Genomic DNA, 16,205 nt, shown 5'->3' with positions numbered 1-16,205 from the left:
ATATCCGTGTTTCTTGAAAACTATGATAATTTATGTCTTGTTATATTATGTTCTAACCTTTCTTGACCTTCTTGTAATTAATCATCTATATTTGTTACTAATACGTTATTACAATTAATTACAGCAAACACTCGTAAATACAATAGAAACAACTAGAATAAGATATTTCCTCGACTTATTGGTTGATAAAAAGAAGGCAATTATGTTGGTTGGAGCAGCTGGTACTGGAAAATCGGTCATAATAAATGATAAACTTAAATCACTTTCTAATGATTTGTACGCTGTTGCAAATGTACCGCTTAATTTCTACACAACATCTGGTACTTTAACTAAATATTCATCAATTTTGATAATTATGTTTTTTATTGAAGATGTTTAGAAAAATAGTTATTTTTTTACTTAAATTTGTAAATACCTACGTGTTTTGTCAACAAAAATAAGCAATGCATAATTAATTAGTAGCAACCTATAAATGCATAGTTTCGTATTGTTAATTATTATTTTTTATAAATATAATTAATGTCAATACTATTAAAAAAATGGATCTTTTATAAAATACATTATTAAATATTACTAAAACAGGGTAAATGTCTTAATATTATAATTTATTTTTATCAGAAATGTTACAAAAGATTTTGGAAAAGCCACTAGAAAAAAAAGCTGGAAGAAATTTTGGCCCACCGGGTGGAAAAATACTAATATATTTTATTGATGATATAAATATGCCGGAAGTAAGTTAATATTCTAAGGATAATATAATGTATTTTAAATAACTATTGTATAATTAATATATTACCTACTAACGTAATGAAAACAAATGTCATTGCAATGAGAAGGAATCACTTGAATAGTATTAGTTACCTAACAAATAAATTAGAATTTCAATCCCAATTATTTTAAGTACCTAGTATATCTATTAATTATACATTTTCTACATAATACAGATAAAAATTATTTAATGGTTTGGATGAAAAATCTATTAAAATAGTACATTATAAGTTCTCACAGGTTTTAAAATGATTTTTCAAAATTTGGTTTTTGCTATACATTTTTTTTTATGTAATTAAAGGTTGACCCTTATGGAACTGTTCAGCCTCATACTCTCATCAGACAATTTATGGATTATAATCATTGGTATGATAGGACTAAGTTATGTCTAAAAGATATACAAAACGTTATGTTTACTTCGAGTATGAATCCTACTGCTGGAAGTTTTACTATTGATTCTCGACTGCAGAGGCATTTTTATGTGTTTGCTTTAGGGTGAGTCTTTAGGATTTTATAAAGTTCTTTATTTATATATTTTATTATATGTTCTTTAGATTTCCATCACGTGATGCATTATACACAATTTACTTTTCAATTTTAACTCAACATTTAAAAAACCCAGTAAATAAATTCAACAGTACTGTATTGAAATTAGCTGATATAATTGTGCAGTTGGCTATCAATTTTCATGACAAAATTCTTACAGTATTTTTGCCAACAGCTATTAAATTTCATTACATATTCAATCTTAGAGATATGAGCAATGTTTTTCAAGTAAAATCTTATTATTTATCTAACTAAAGCATAAGAAATTTTTCAATAAAATCATTAAAAATAATTATAATAATATTTTTTTTTTTTAAAAAGGGAATCATGTTTACCACCGGTGAATGTGTCTCAACAACTAGTTCTTTTATTCGCCTATGGCTTCACGAAACTAGTCGAATTTATAGTGATAAATTAATTGAAAAAAAAGATCAAGAAACCTTTTCAAAAACAATTACTGAACAAATAAAGAAAACTTTTAGTGTGAGTATTTTATATATTATTTGTTAGTGATTTGTGTTTAATTCTAACACTTAAAAAATGTTTTCATGCAGAACTTAGTAATTGAGGTAAGATTATTATACTTTAATAAGATGTGTTTAGTTTAGTTTACAAGTTTTACGAGAAATATATTGGAATTACAAAACTATATAACTATATATTAACTAATATAAAAATACTTATTATTTGAAAATAGTGAATTTATTTTAAAGTATTTGAAAATAATAAAAACAATAATTTGTATTTAATTTGTAGTAAAAAAGTATTCATTGTAATTTAGAATTTTCATGCAGGAAGCATTGCGTTTTTTCTTTAATTATTAGTTTAAATTAAACTTTAAAATATGCTTAAATAAATGCAACCATAACTGAACTTTATGAAAATATTATCATAATTTTAACTTTTAATATTTACCATAAATTATTTTGACTGTATGTTAATCATATAAATATTTTTATTGTTTGTTTTTCGAGATCTATGTAAATATCATATTAATACTAAGAAAAACATTTGTTTTGAGTCTTCATGACACCACTTTAGCGTGCTCAGTGGGGGTGGACATTATTCCGTTGAAATAAATAAATAAATCAATCATACTATAGCATACCTATCATTTACAATTTAATATATTATTTTTATTGTAATATAATAAAAATATAATATTTTAATTAAACATAATAAATTAACATGATATTGATATACCTGAAATGTTATAAGTACCTAAAAGAAATTATTAAGGAATTAACTTTATAATGTTATATTAATTTATTTTTTCAAAAAGTTTTTATAAAATTGGTTCATCACTATTATCTTACGATGAACGTATGTATACAGGACATTCCGGAAAATGAATACTTGATAAGCCCATTGATATTTTCACACTTCTCGGATGGTATTGGTGATCAAAAATACATGCCAGTGCGATCGTGGACCATACTCCAAAAATTACTAAATGATGCGATGCAGTCCTACAACGAATTTCTGGGGGCTATTAACTTGGTGCTATTTGAAGACGCAATGTCACACGTTTGCCGTATAAACCGTATACTTGAACTTCCTAGAGGCAACGCATTGCTCGTTGGAGTGGGTGGCAGTGGTAAACAGTCGTTGGCCCGACTTTCAGCTTTTATATCTTCGTTAGAACCGTTCCAATTACAGTTGAGGTCTTCATATGGTATTTCTGATTTGAAAGCTGATCTAGCAACTTTGTACATAAAAGCTGGGTTAAAAAACATTGGCATCATGTTCCTAATGACTGACTCTCAAGTGGCCGATGAGAAATTCCTAGTGCTCATTAATGACATGCTTGCTAGTGGCGAGATTCCAGAGCTATTTGCCGATGACGAAGTCGATAATATAATTCAAACAATTGCTCCAGAGGTTTTATTATAGGTTAGCTTAATTTATAAATAATTTTAAATTGACAAACCATAATTTCAGGTTAAAGCAGCTGGTTTACCTGAAACTAAAGAAAACTGCTGGCATTTTTTCATTAACAAAGTGAGATCATTAATCAAGATTGTTTTGTGTTTTTCACCTGTTGGTAACACATTAAGAATTCGATCCAGACGGTTTCCTGCTCTAGTCACTTGCACTTCTATCAACTGGTTTTACGAATGGCCTAAAGAGGCTTTGGAATCCGTATCGTTTAGGTTTTTAAGCGATTTGATCGAACTGCCAGTCAAACTAAGGAAACCAGTATCTCTATTTATGGCTCACGTACATAGTTCAGTAAATGATATGTCGCTAAGATATTTAACAAATGATCGTCGTTACAATTATACAACACCAAAAACATTTTTGGAACAAATTAATCTCTATATGAAACTATTAGTGTCGAAGACTAATGATATTAAACATGGGATCTATCGATTCCAAAATGGTATTAAACAACTTTTATCATGTGCAGCTCAAGTAAGTTTTAAAAAAAAAATTGTATTTATAAATATTTAACAATAATATTCATTATTTCATCCCCAACACAAGCATTATGCTTATAGGGGAGTTTGCAACTTGTAATGTATTTTATTATATCATATATATATATATTGTTGTTCTTCAAAAATAAAGATTATTATTATTATTAATAGTTAACATAGTTAAGTGCTTTTTTTTATAAACATAGGTCGATGTTTTAAAAGTTGAATTAGATGTACAAGAGATTGAATTAACTAAGAAGAATACTAAAGCTGAAGAGCTCATAAAAGTGGTCCAAAAAGAAACAGAGAAAGTGAAGTATGAAAAATACAAAGGTATTTATATTAATTTAAAATAAAATTCACGATTTTGAGATATACAATTCCTTTTTTTTTACAGCTGCCGAAGAAGAAGACAAAGTAAAATTGATTGAAGAAGATGTTGGTTTGAAACAACGATTGTGTGCAGAAGATTTAGAGAAAGCAGAACCAGCATTGGTTGCAGCACAAAGTGCTTTAGATACATTAAATAAAGTAAATACACTATCTTAATAACATCATCACAAAATCTGAGAATAAATACATTTATAACAGTCGATAAATCAATTTATATAAAATATATACAGTAGATACAAGAGTAAAAGAAGAGAAAATAATTTATAAAGATAAATTTTAAGAAAAAATCATATTCATACATTAATACTAACTACATAAATATAATACATAAATCAAACTACATTTTTTTTTTTTAAATTTTTAGTAGTCGTTATTTTTATAAATTTTAATTTTACGTACTCGTATGTATTCAACTGCATAGGGTAACGGTGTATCATTTCGTAAACTAATAATAATAATAATATTCATTTAAATATTTATAAAGCCTATATTTATATATTTATTAAAGTAATATTTAACCGATTTTTATATAATTTTGTAGAATAATTTAACAGAACTAAAATCATTTGGATCTCCCCCATTAGCTGTAATAAATGTATTATCGGCAGTTATGGTATTACAAGCCAAAAAAGGAAAAGTTCCAAAAGACAGGAGCTGGAAAGCTTGCAAGGTACCTATTAATTTAAATAATTTAATATTATTGAAATGAAATAATATTTAGTGAAGGTAATTTCAAATTATATACTACTTTTTTAACATATTGTATAAAAGAAAATATTCCATATTTTTTTATCGGAGTATCGAAATTGTGTATTATAAAATGTATGTACTTATATTATATCTACTTTAATCATTAACAATTTTATTTTCTTACAATTTTTTTTTTTTTTTTTTTTGTCATTGGTATAACAAATAAGCCTATTATAATATACCTATTTATATTCCGCATTAAACACAATACATAATTTATTTTTGTATGTATAATAATATTATAGGTTATGATGGCAAAAGTTGATGGATTTTTGGATTCACTTATAAACTATGATAAGGAACATATACACCTGGATGTAGTCAAAGCAATTCAACCTTATTTGAAAGATCCTGAATTTGACCCAGATCTAATTGCTGCTAAGTCTTCTGCTGCTGCTGGTGAGTAAAAATAAAATATAACCTAAGGAATTCAAATTATCTAACTGTGTAGTTAATATTAAGTATTATTATTTTTCATGCAATAACTAGGGCTCGGATTTATAAGTAAATACATATTTTTACTGTGACTTGATAAATTAATTTAGGTAAGTGATAAATTTGTTCCAATGATGAACTATATTTTATTTTACATATTTTTACATATTTCTCAATAATTCCATTTTTTCCTTCATATTTCTACAATTTGTTTATGTTCGATATGTATGACCTCGACTAACGATAGATAACGATTGAAAATATAAAATGCATGTTATCATAAACTCCAATTAAGATAATTAATATTTTTATTATTATTTTTATTTATATTTTATAATTTTTAATATCCTTTTTTTAATAATTTTACTATTTAAAGTATAATTTGTTTCAATAGTATCTAATATGGATGTATTATATAATTAAATATTAATAAATAAATCATGTTAGTAAAAAACATATTTTGAGTTTTTTAGTGCATAAGTACCTGGTACCTATTTATATATATACTTTGGTAGCATAAATACATGTTTAGTCTTCATAAATACATATTAATCCGAGCCCTAGTAATAATCATATACGTATATTTAAATTATTCAATAATATGTAATTTTTTATAAATTATGTAATTTATAAAAAATTATGAATGGTGGATACAAATTATTATAATGTTATGATTATTATGTGAATGTATAACTAGTTTCAGAGACATTTTTAAAACAGTATATTATTTATAATATATTTTATATTTTAATATTTATTATAATTTATAATAATGAGCTTTCATATTTAAGGTTTATGTAAATGGGTAATAAATATAATGAAGTTTAATAACGTTTGGCAAGTTGTGGAGCCAAAACGAAAAGCTCGAGATCAAGCAAATGAAGAATTAAGTGCAGCAAGGAGTAAACTTATGGAGCTTAGGAATATGATAATTGTAAAGTTTAATTCAATGATTAATTACATAATATATTATATAAGCTATGATTTTAGGAATTGGAAAGAAAACAAAAAATTTTAACAGATGAGTTTGATGGCGCCGTAGCTGAAAAAACGAATTGTCAAAATCAAGCTGATGAAACATCTATGAGGATCGATTTAGCAAACCGACTTGTCAATGGATTAGCATCGGAAAATGTCCGGTGGAAAGAAAGCGTTTCGATGTAAATTATTTTAATATTATATTTATTAAAAGAATATAACTATTAAATATTTTATTTTATATTTTAGATTGCAAAAAAGTTTGCAAACTTTACCTGGGGATACCCTTATGGTTTCTGCTTTTGTTTCATATGTTGGTTACTTTACGAAAATTTATCGTCAAGAACTTATTCAAAATGCATGGTTACCTTTTTTCAAAGAAGTTAAAGTAAATTTATCATATACATATATACAAACAAATCAAAATATGTATTTTATTATACCTTAAGCACTAAGTGTAATAAAATTCAATTTTTCAGCCTGAGATACTTATAACAGAAAATTTAGATCCACTATCTTTGCTCACTGATGATGCACAAATTGCAGCTTGGAATAATGAAGGTTTGCCAAATGATAGGATGTCATCTGAAAATGCAACAATTTTAACTAATTCTGTTCGATGGCCATTAATGGTTGATCCTCAGGTATGAACCATTTTAATTTTTAAGCAATATTTGAATACATATTAAATAGTTAAGTTTATTTTTGAATAGCTCCAAGGAATTAAATGGATTAAAACAAAATACGGAAGAAATTTAAGAATTACCAGACTGAACTACAAAAATTATTTATTAGATATAGAAATTTGTGTTAGAGATGGGAACGCTTTATTGATTGAAAATATAGGAGAAAACATTGACCCTGTCTTGGACAATATTATTGGTCGAAATTTAATAAAAAAAGGAAGGTAAACAATTGCTATTAAACTGCTATTAATTTATGTATAATTTGTATGTTTAATTTTTGTTAATATGCAATTATAGTGCTGTAAAAATTGGCGAAAAAGAGATTGATTACAATCCGAATTTCCGTCTTATATTGCATACAAAATTATCTAATCCTCATTACAAACCAGAAATGCAAGCACAAACAACACTAATCAACTTTACTGTCAACCGTGATCAACTTGAAGATCAATTATTGGCTGAAGTAGTGAAAGTTGAAAGACCTGATTTAGAAAAAATGAGAATCGATTTGACCAAACAACAAAATAGTTTTAAAATAACATTGAAACAACTCGAAGATGATTTATTGCAGAGACTATCTTCAGCTGATGGCGATCAGATACTTGGTGACAAAGAACTTGTTTTGAATCTTGAAAAGTCCAAAAAGACTGCAACAGAAATCGAATTAAAAGTAGCTGAAGCGAAAATAACATCAAAAGAAATTAATTCTGCCCGTGAAGAATATCGCGTCGCTGCAACACGAGCATCAATAATTTACTTTATAATGAATGATTTGATAAAAATTAATCCAATGTATCAATTTTCTCTGGAGGTAAATTGTTAAATTTAATACTGGTTAATCGTTTTAAGGTGGATTCGTACCATTTAAATTTATTAGTTTAGGTACAGACTACAGAAGTAGTTATATTTTACTTCTATCGCCTTATTAAATTTATTTAGTTATTGTTTTTCAAATGAATTACATATAAACTCAGCACTTGGATCGATTAATATTTCAAATTTTTATTTCAATAGGCTTTCAGTGTTGTCTTTCAACGAGCTATGAAAAACGCGGAAATTGCGGATACTTTAAATAAGCGAATAACTAATTTGATTGATAATATAACTTATCAGACATTCATTTATACTAGTAGAGGATTATTTGAAAAGGATAAGTTAATATTCATCTGTCAAGTGACTATTCAGGTACATATATAAATATACAATGATGATACGTTTTTAATTTTGAATGATGTTAACACTTATTTCATAATTAAAACTCATTATTATTTTTTATAATTATTGATTGATGATAACATTTTAAAAAACAAATAATAAATTTATTGTATTTTAGATACAACTTCAAGCAAATAAGATAAAACCAATAGAGTTAGAATATTTGTTGAGAAGACCAGCAGTTGCTGGATTAGCTAGTCCATTTGATTTTATTTCATCAAATGTATGGGGAGCTATAAAATCACTTGTTTTAGCTGATGATGAATTTGTGTAAGAAAAAATTTTTTTCTTTTAATGAATTGCTTAACTTATATTATATTAAGTTATCGGTACAACAAGAATTTAATTTAAAAAAATGTATTTACTATTAAAGAGGTCTAGACAAAGACATTGAGACTTCCGGTAAACGATGGCAATTATATATTGATAGTGAAGCTCCAGAGAAAGATAAACTACCGCAAGAATGGAAAAATAAAACTCCATTCCAGAGACTTTGCATAATAAGAGCTTTAAGAACCGATCGAATGACTTATGCTACCAAAGTATACGTCCATGAAGTTCTTGGTCTCAAATATATCAATTTTAGACCTCCAGAGTTTATTGATTCATTCAAAGAAACTACTTCTAAAACTCCTGTTTTTTTTATATTATCTGCAGGAGTTGATCCAACACGTGTAAATATTATATTATAATTTATTTTTATTTATTATTTCTATTATGTAAAATAGTAAAACGAGTTAAATTACTTTTAACTATATATGCTAGAAATATCATAGTTATACTATGCTATGTTTTAAATGGTTCTAAATACACAATTAAATACTTCACTACAACTATATTTTGTTGAAGGATGTTGAAGCTGTTGGTAAAATAAAAGGATTTACAATTGAAAAAAAGAACTTCCACAATATATCTTTAGGACAAGGTCAGGAACAAGTGGCAGAAGATGCTATAGAGTTAAGTTCTCGGTTGGGGAACTGGGTCATGTTACAAGTAAATATGAAATTATAACTAATCATTAATTCATTATAATACACGATATCGTTATGTATGTTCAAAAGAATGTGCATTTAGTACAAAAATGGTTGCCTTCTTTGGATAAAAAGATGGAAGCATCATTTGAACATCCACATATCAATTATAGAATATTCATCAGCGCTGAACCGGCCGCTGATCCGCTCTATCACATTATTCCTCAAGTATTTTCATTATAAATTTAATAATATAAATTTTAACTGCAAAATTTTTGTTTGCCTCTTTAGGGTGTTTTGGATTCTTCAATCAAAATAACTAACGAACCACCAACAGGGATGATGGCAAATTTACACAAAGCTTTAGATAATTTCAACCAAGACACTCTTGAGATGTGTGCAAAAGAAGCAGAATTTAAAGCGATCTTGTTTAGTTTGTGTTATTTTCATGCATCTATACAAGAAAGATCAAAGTTTGGTGCTCAAGGATGGAATAGATCGTATCCATTTAATGTAGGTGATTTGACTATTTCTGTGAATGTTTTATATAATTACCTAGAAGCCAACAATAAAGTTCCTTGGGAGGACTTAAGATATCTTTTTGGAGAGATCATGTATGGTGGACACATTACTGATGATTGGGATAGAAGATTATGTCGAACTTATCTTGAAGTCTACATGAATCCAGATTTAGTACTATTAAATATATATATATTTATACATTTATATATGCAATTTGGTTTAATAAAATTTTGTTATTCAAAAAAATAGATGGAAGGAGATCTGTTATTTGCACCTGGTTTTGTAGCTCCACCAAATACGGACTATAAGTCATATCATGAATATATAGATGATTTACTGCCATCAGAAAGTCCTATACTATATGGACTTCATTCAAACGCTGAAATTGGCACACTCACTACAAGATCTGAAAACTTATTCCAAACTTTATTTGAAATGCAACCCAGAGATTCAGGGTCATCTGGCGGGACTGGTATGTCGAGGGACGAAAAAGTAAATTGGACTTTACTTTCAGAAATAACCAAATTTATTAGACATATCATTATAAATTGACAATGGTGGGCAATTGATTTCCAGGTTAGGCAAGCTTTGGACGACGTTCTTGATAAAGTTCCAGAACCATTTAATTTAATAGATATGATGGGTAAGGTCGAAGAACAAACTCCATATGTAATCGTATCATTCCAAGAGTGTGAGCGTATGAATGCGCTAATGAACGAACTTAGACGGTCTTTAAAAGAACTTCATTTAGGATTAAAGGTAAGGTATAATTGTTCATTAATGATTTAAATGATTTAATAACACGGATGATAATAAAATAGTTAACAGAACACAGAACACAGCAATCATAGTATTAAAATAATTAGTTTAATTTAAATTAAATAGAAAAAGAATAACAAGCAATTAGATTAGCAAAAAATTCAATATTAATCACATATGGTTTCAAATAATATTTATTGAAAAAAATATATAGATGGTGTTATTATTAGAAATAATATAAAATAAATCATTATTTTTGGTATTTTTTTAGATCCTGAACGGAGTGATGAATGTATCGATTCTACATTGATGGGTGTTTTTTTTTTTTTTTTAATTGTTTGTTTTTTTTTGTGTCTGTTTACAACATTACTAGTCTAAATAATGCTTCAATGTCAAACTTGGGGGTGGTTTCTAATTGCAAAGTGAATATCTTTGGTGAATTATAGAGTTCAAAAGTAAACATTTTCCAAAAAATCGAGAAAAACAAAAAAAAAATGACGGAAAAACGGTAATTTTTACGCAAAACCAGTTTTTGACCAAATCGATTTTTTGATATGGTTGTATCTCAAAAACTAATCGCTGTATATACTTGAAATTTTCACCATATATTTATATTAGCGTTATATATACACGGTTAAATTTTCAAAATATTTTGACATGTTTTGAGTTATTTATAGACAACTACAGTTTTTGATTTTTCTGAAAATTTTGTTTTTAAGTGTCAATAAAAAAATGTTGGATGGTCAAAAAACCTAGAAAATTCAATACAAAGTTCCTAATGAGTTGTTCGTATTATAGTTAAAAAAAATTAACAATCGTTAGTCACAGTTTTTTTTTATAAGCGTTTATTTTATAGTTCAAATTTTTACGACTTATGTCAAAATCGCGAAAATTTGCAAGTAATTTTGTAGTTGAAAAATTTTAAAAATTTTTTATGTTTATATCTAACGTTAAAAAATTCAACACTAAGTTTTCCATAAGTTTTCATTCAAGTAGCTATAGAGAAAACTCGAAGCATCATTAAAAGGAAAAATTTTAAATGCGTTTGAATTTTAAATTTTTACGAAATTGCGTAACGATAACGATTTATTCTTAAACAATATTAAATATTTGTTATTATTCAAAAAGTATAAGTAGTAGATGCTTGAAAATTTCACCAATTAGGTATTTAGATTTGTATTTTCTTTACAAGATTTAATTTTCCAAATATTTTAAGCTATTTATTGACAACTGAAATTTTTGATTTTTCTGATAATTTTTTTTTGATATGTTGATAAAATTTATTTACTTCAAAATGTAATACAAAGTTTCTCATAAATTATTCTTATAGTGATTAAAAAATTATAAGAATACATTGGCATAATTTTCTTTTATTGGCATTTGAAGTTCAAATATTGACAAAAATTCGTCAAAATCATGAATAATTGCAAATTATTTTGCAGGCATAATGCATAAAAATGTTTGTTTAAGTAACTAAGAGTTAATAATTTAATACAAGATTTCCCATAAGTTTAGCTTATAATAATTATTATAAAACAACTTAAATTTTGGTGTATTCAGGACATTAAAACAAACCATCTTTTTCGCCAACCAATGAAAATTATTTCCTAGGCTGACAAATCATCTTAGTTCAGAATCGTTTTTCGTTTACTATGATACCTATCATTGGATACAAATATAACACTCCTATAATATAATAGTGATCCACATGGCACCTAATGTACAGAGCGGTACCCACTTAACCGCTTTTTTTACCCAATATATACAAGTTAGGTATCTACTTTATAATTTAATATTTTCTGAACAAATTAATAATTTATTGTGATTTTAAGAGTCCAAGAATAGTGTTATAATCAATGTGTGGTAGTCATTGAATATTACTTAATAAATATATAAACATAACACATAAATTCAATTAAATAATTTTGAACTAATTCTAATTGGTTTGCATAAGTTTTACTGTATATTACCAATTAATTGAGATGGTCTTACAATTTGGGTGGTTGAAAGCGAAATGTATATTCAACGGAATCAAATAATTTAGAATTAATATCTTTTTATAAATCCTACATTAGACAATGATTTTATATATTTTTTATAGAACCAATAGAATAAATAAAAATAGTTTAGAATCAATGTAAACATCTTATCCGTATTTTCATTTTTATGTATTTTCCACTACTCATATTTTTGAATTGTACTAAATAAATAATTGGTGTTTCCCAAAATTTAGGGTGAACTGACAATAACAGCAGATATGGAGGCATTAGAAGAATGTTTGTTTATGGATAAAGTGCCGCCCAGCTGGGAAAAGCTTGCTTATCCGTCGTTATTGTCTTTAGCAGGTTGGCATGCTGATTTATTAAAAAGATTACGTGAACTAGAATCGTGGGTTAGCGAATTTCAGGTAAAGTTATTTAAATTAATTAAAAATCAAAATCATTTCAAATATTATAAGCATATTTCCTTAATTTTTGTTTTAGCTTCCGTCGTCGGTATGGTTAGGTGGATTTTTTAACCCACAATCATTCTTAACTGCTATAATGCAGTCCACAGCTCGAAAAATGGGATGGCCTTTAGATAAGATGTGCTTACAATGTGATGTGACAAAAAGATACCAAGAAGAAATCATGTAAGCTATTAGATAATCCTAGAAATTCAACAAACCGATATTAAATATTATAATACTATAAATTACGTCGTCTTGTGATTTTTTAGGGTAGCACCTAGAGAAGGCGCTATGATAAATGGATTGATACTAGAAGGTGCTCGTTGGGACTTAACCACGGGTTGTATTGTTGAATCGATTCCAAAAGAATTGTTTCCAATAATGCCAGTGATACATATAAAAGCTATAATCAAAGACAAGCAAGATTTGCGAAATATTTACGAATGCCCAGTTTACAAAATCAAACAAAGAGGCCCAACATATGTGTGGACATTTAATTTAAAAACACGGCAAAAGTCATCCAAATGGATTTTAGCTGGTGTAGCAATATTACTAAGTGTATAATTTAATAAACGAAGTACCAATTATATGTGATTAGATAGATTATATTTGTCTATTTTATTCAGTATAACAAACTAATATTACTTAACTCTGGTTTCCTGTTTTTCAGCCAAATATTATTTTATATAACACTAATATTATTGTATTAGTCTACTTCATTTTGATTAAAATTAATCTATCATTTTCCGTTTTACTTTGTTTAAATTATATAATACAACACAATTAAAATGATTTTTCTAATCCTTTATCTTTGATATATTTTTAATGATAACACAAAAAAAAATCAAGACATATTCAATTAGTGCTTAAAGCCGAAGAATTCAATATTGATATTAATTGTCTTAATGTACTTGAAATACATAAAATATGTCCATAATAATGAAAGCAAATAATTAAAAGTCATCATAATTATTATTTTCAAAAAAAGTTTTTAAGATTAATTATTTTTTTATAAGTATATTAAATTTTGTAAAACTTATTTACCACTAGATGACCCGGTAACATTTTACTACTGCTATATTTTTCATAGATATATTCATAAAATTCACCCGGCGAACTTAAAAACTTAATTTAACTTAATTTTTTAACATTCTAGTGCGTAATATAACTATATAGTATAAATGGAGTCCATCTGTTTTTATTGGTCACATCCTAATTGTAGGTATAATATTTTAAGAATTATACACAATACCTCTATTATCTATCACCATAGTTTGTCTTATTATGAATACTATAATATAATAAAGTCAATCTGGAAAATAATTTCAACGTAAAATGATGAACTTACAAACTTAACTGTAACTTAACTTGACTACTGATATTACCTATTTTTACTGAATGATACTGTAACTTTTATCATTTATTCCTATTGGATACATGTGAACAGTGATATAAATAAAAACAAAATATAGTTTAATATATTCCTACATCACGAATATATTTTATAATGATATTAATATAATATTGTATTGTACGAACTTATTTTAAATCTATATTACTCGGTTTCATAATGTGTTGTTTTAATTAAATTTTGGTTCCGGTCGTTAACTATACTCAGTTTACTCTAGATAACATTATTTTTTATATTTTTTAGAAAAATAATTAATAAATATTTTTGAGCAACCTATTCTCATGACAAAATTTAAATTAGAAACTGCAATTATTTTAATACATTTTAACCAAAATTAACGTTTTTTACCTGTCGTTTTTTCCGTGTATTTTTTTTTTACTGACTTCTGTGTAGTCTTACATAAGTGTCCCACCAGAAAATCTTTTTTAATCCCCCCCTCCCAATAAAAAATATCTGGCGGCACCACTGTGCATCGCCTAAAATCAACAGTCCTTTGAAAATTCTGGGACAAAAACTAAAAATCAATATTGAATATAACATTGTAATAACGCAAATATATGAGAAAAGTAAAAGAAATATAAAAATAAGTATAATAATATAAATAAGATTATAAATATAAATACTATGTAAGTGCTGCACGCGTAACATTCGCTCCTGAGGTTTTCTCCAAATGTCTCTGTAATAGTGAACAGTTTTTACGTTCTTTGTTTCTACCGATTCATAAAAAGTGCGCGTTCAGATCGATGTCGCTTTTGAGTCGATCTGACCAATAATTTTCCCACTAAGGGCAGTTTTTAGCAACTCCAACTTTACACACGGCCACGGTGGAAACGTCAAAAGTAAGCCTTTAATCTTATTTTTATCGGCACAAAGTTCACTAAGGCACTAAATATATGGGTATGCTAAACCATCATTTGCTACTCGTTTATCAATGATAAAATAAACGGGGCAACTTCGTAGTTCCATAATATTATATGTGAAAAATGAGTTGAAAAATGGTGGTTTAGCATACTTATTATCTATAGTGCCCTAAGTTCGCTAAGCCCGTAACACCGAACGTGTTATCTTGCGCCGCAACGTCATTTACTTATCGGTACGATTACATCCGTTGTCGTGCACACTTTATACACTGTGTGCACAGTAATCCCAGGTATACAAAGCGACACAGTGACTGCCTTCTTGTATCACATATTTTTCGTTTATTGCCTATCTACATTCTACACTTTGACAAACACTTCATCGATTGTGCCATCGATTGCGGAAATATCTCTGGAGCCTTAAACGACAGTTGTCCCACAATTATTACCTCTAATTCGAGAAACACTCAGATCCTTGACCACAAACTACGCAACAGTTCAAATATGTCTACTTCTTTCACCAAACATACGACTCAGGCGGAACAAGGAATAATTTCTATCAATGATGTCATGGCTACCCTTCTGTCCTTCCGGGAAGACTTCTCTTCATCTATAAAAGCTCAAACTGAAGCACAAGCCAAGCAATTTAATAGTCTTAGAAATGTAGAAATGACCTTAAGGGTCTGTCTAGTCTTGTTACTGAACTTAAAAAGGAAAATTCAGCACTACGTGTTGAAGTCGATGTTCTCAAGTAAAAAGTCGAGAAATTCGAGTAACAGTTACCGTCAGATAACACGTCAACAATTGTTTCGCAAGTGATGCAGGAAAATGTTGAACGTGAAAAGTGCCTTTCTAATGTCTTAGTGTACGGCCTCCCTGAATCTATGTCTTCTAAAATACCCCAGCGTATTGAAGATGACAAGACCATACTGCTCGTTATTCTTGAGAAGTTAAATATCTCCCCGGCTTTCTCAAAAGTCATTCGTCTTGGAAAAATACGAACAGAAAACCCACGTCCACTGAAAATCATTCTAAAGTTTAAAGA

The 16,205-nt window shown here is 27.4% G+C and overlaps 1 protein-coding gene across 1 annotated transcript in view; it reads left to right on the top strand.

Annotated features, from left to right (window-relative positions):
• The window catches only part of LOC114122924 (dynein beta chain, ciliary-like), a 31,570-nt gene extending 18,072 nt beyond the window's left edge, over positions 1-13,498 (top strand). Inside the window, exons 39-66 of the mRNA XM_050200978.1 lie at positions 125-320; positions 619-731; positions 1,070-1,263; positions 1,323-1,542; positions 1,636-1,797; positions 2,650-3,195; positions 3,256-3,729; positions 3,941-4,067; positions 4,132-4,265; positions 4,669-4,797; positions 5,123-5,276; positions 6,104-6,246; positions 6,303-6,472; positions 6,540-6,678; positions 6,770-6,934; positions 7,004-7,197; positions 7,274-7,787; positions 7,991-8,161; positions 8,310-8,461; positions 8,565-8,865; positions 9,041-9,184; positions 9,253-9,390; positions 9,454-9,855; positions 9,934-10,176; positions 10,261-10,443; positions 12,677-12,850; positions 12,927-13,075; positions 13,162-13,498. Coding sequence (XP_050056935.1) covers positions 125-320; positions 619-731; positions 1,070-1,263; positions 1,323-1,542; positions 1,636-1,797; positions 2,650-3,195; positions 3,256-3,729; positions 3,941-4,067; positions 4,132-4,265; positions 4,669-4,797; positions 5,123-5,276; positions 6,104-6,246; positions 6,303-6,472; positions 6,540-6,678; positions 6,770-6,934; positions 7,004-7,197; positions 7,274-7,787; positions 7,991-8,161; positions 8,310-8,461; positions 8,565-8,865; positions 9,041-9,184; positions 9,253-9,390; positions 9,454-9,855; positions 9,934-10,176; positions 10,261-10,443; positions 12,677-12,850; positions 12,927-13,075; positions 13,162-13,456 — 6,126 coding nt within the window. The 3' untranslated portion in view covers positions 13,457-13,498. The remainder of the gene's footprint in view (positions 1-124; positions 321-618; positions 732-1,069; positions 1,264-1,322; positions 1,543-1,635; positions 1,798-2,649; positions 3,196-3,255; positions 3,730-3,940; positions 4,068-4,131; positions 4,266-4,668; positions 4,798-5,122; positions 5,277-6,103; positions 6,247-6,302; positions 6,473-6,539; positions 6,679-6,769; positions 6,935-7,003; positions 7,198-7,273; positions 7,788-7,990; positions 8,162-8,309; positions 8,462-8,564; positions 8,866-9,040; positions 9,185-9,252; positions 9,391-9,453; positions 9,856-9,933; positions 10,177-10,260; positions 10,444-12,676; positions 12,851-12,926; positions 13,076-13,161) is intronic.
• Positions 13,499-16,205: the final 2,707 nt, after the last annotated feature.

This window comes from Aphis gossypii, chromosome 2 (genome assembly GCF_020184175.1).
Source record: "Aphis gossypii isolate Hap1 chromosome 2, ASM2018417v2, whole genome shotgun sequence".
Taxonomy (NCBI): Eukaryota; Metazoa; Arthropoda; class Insecta; order Hemiptera; family Aphididae; genus Aphis; species Aphis gossypii.
The sequence above is the reverse complement of the archived record's forward strand: the minus strand, read 5'-3'. Positions and strand labels throughout refer to the sequence as shown.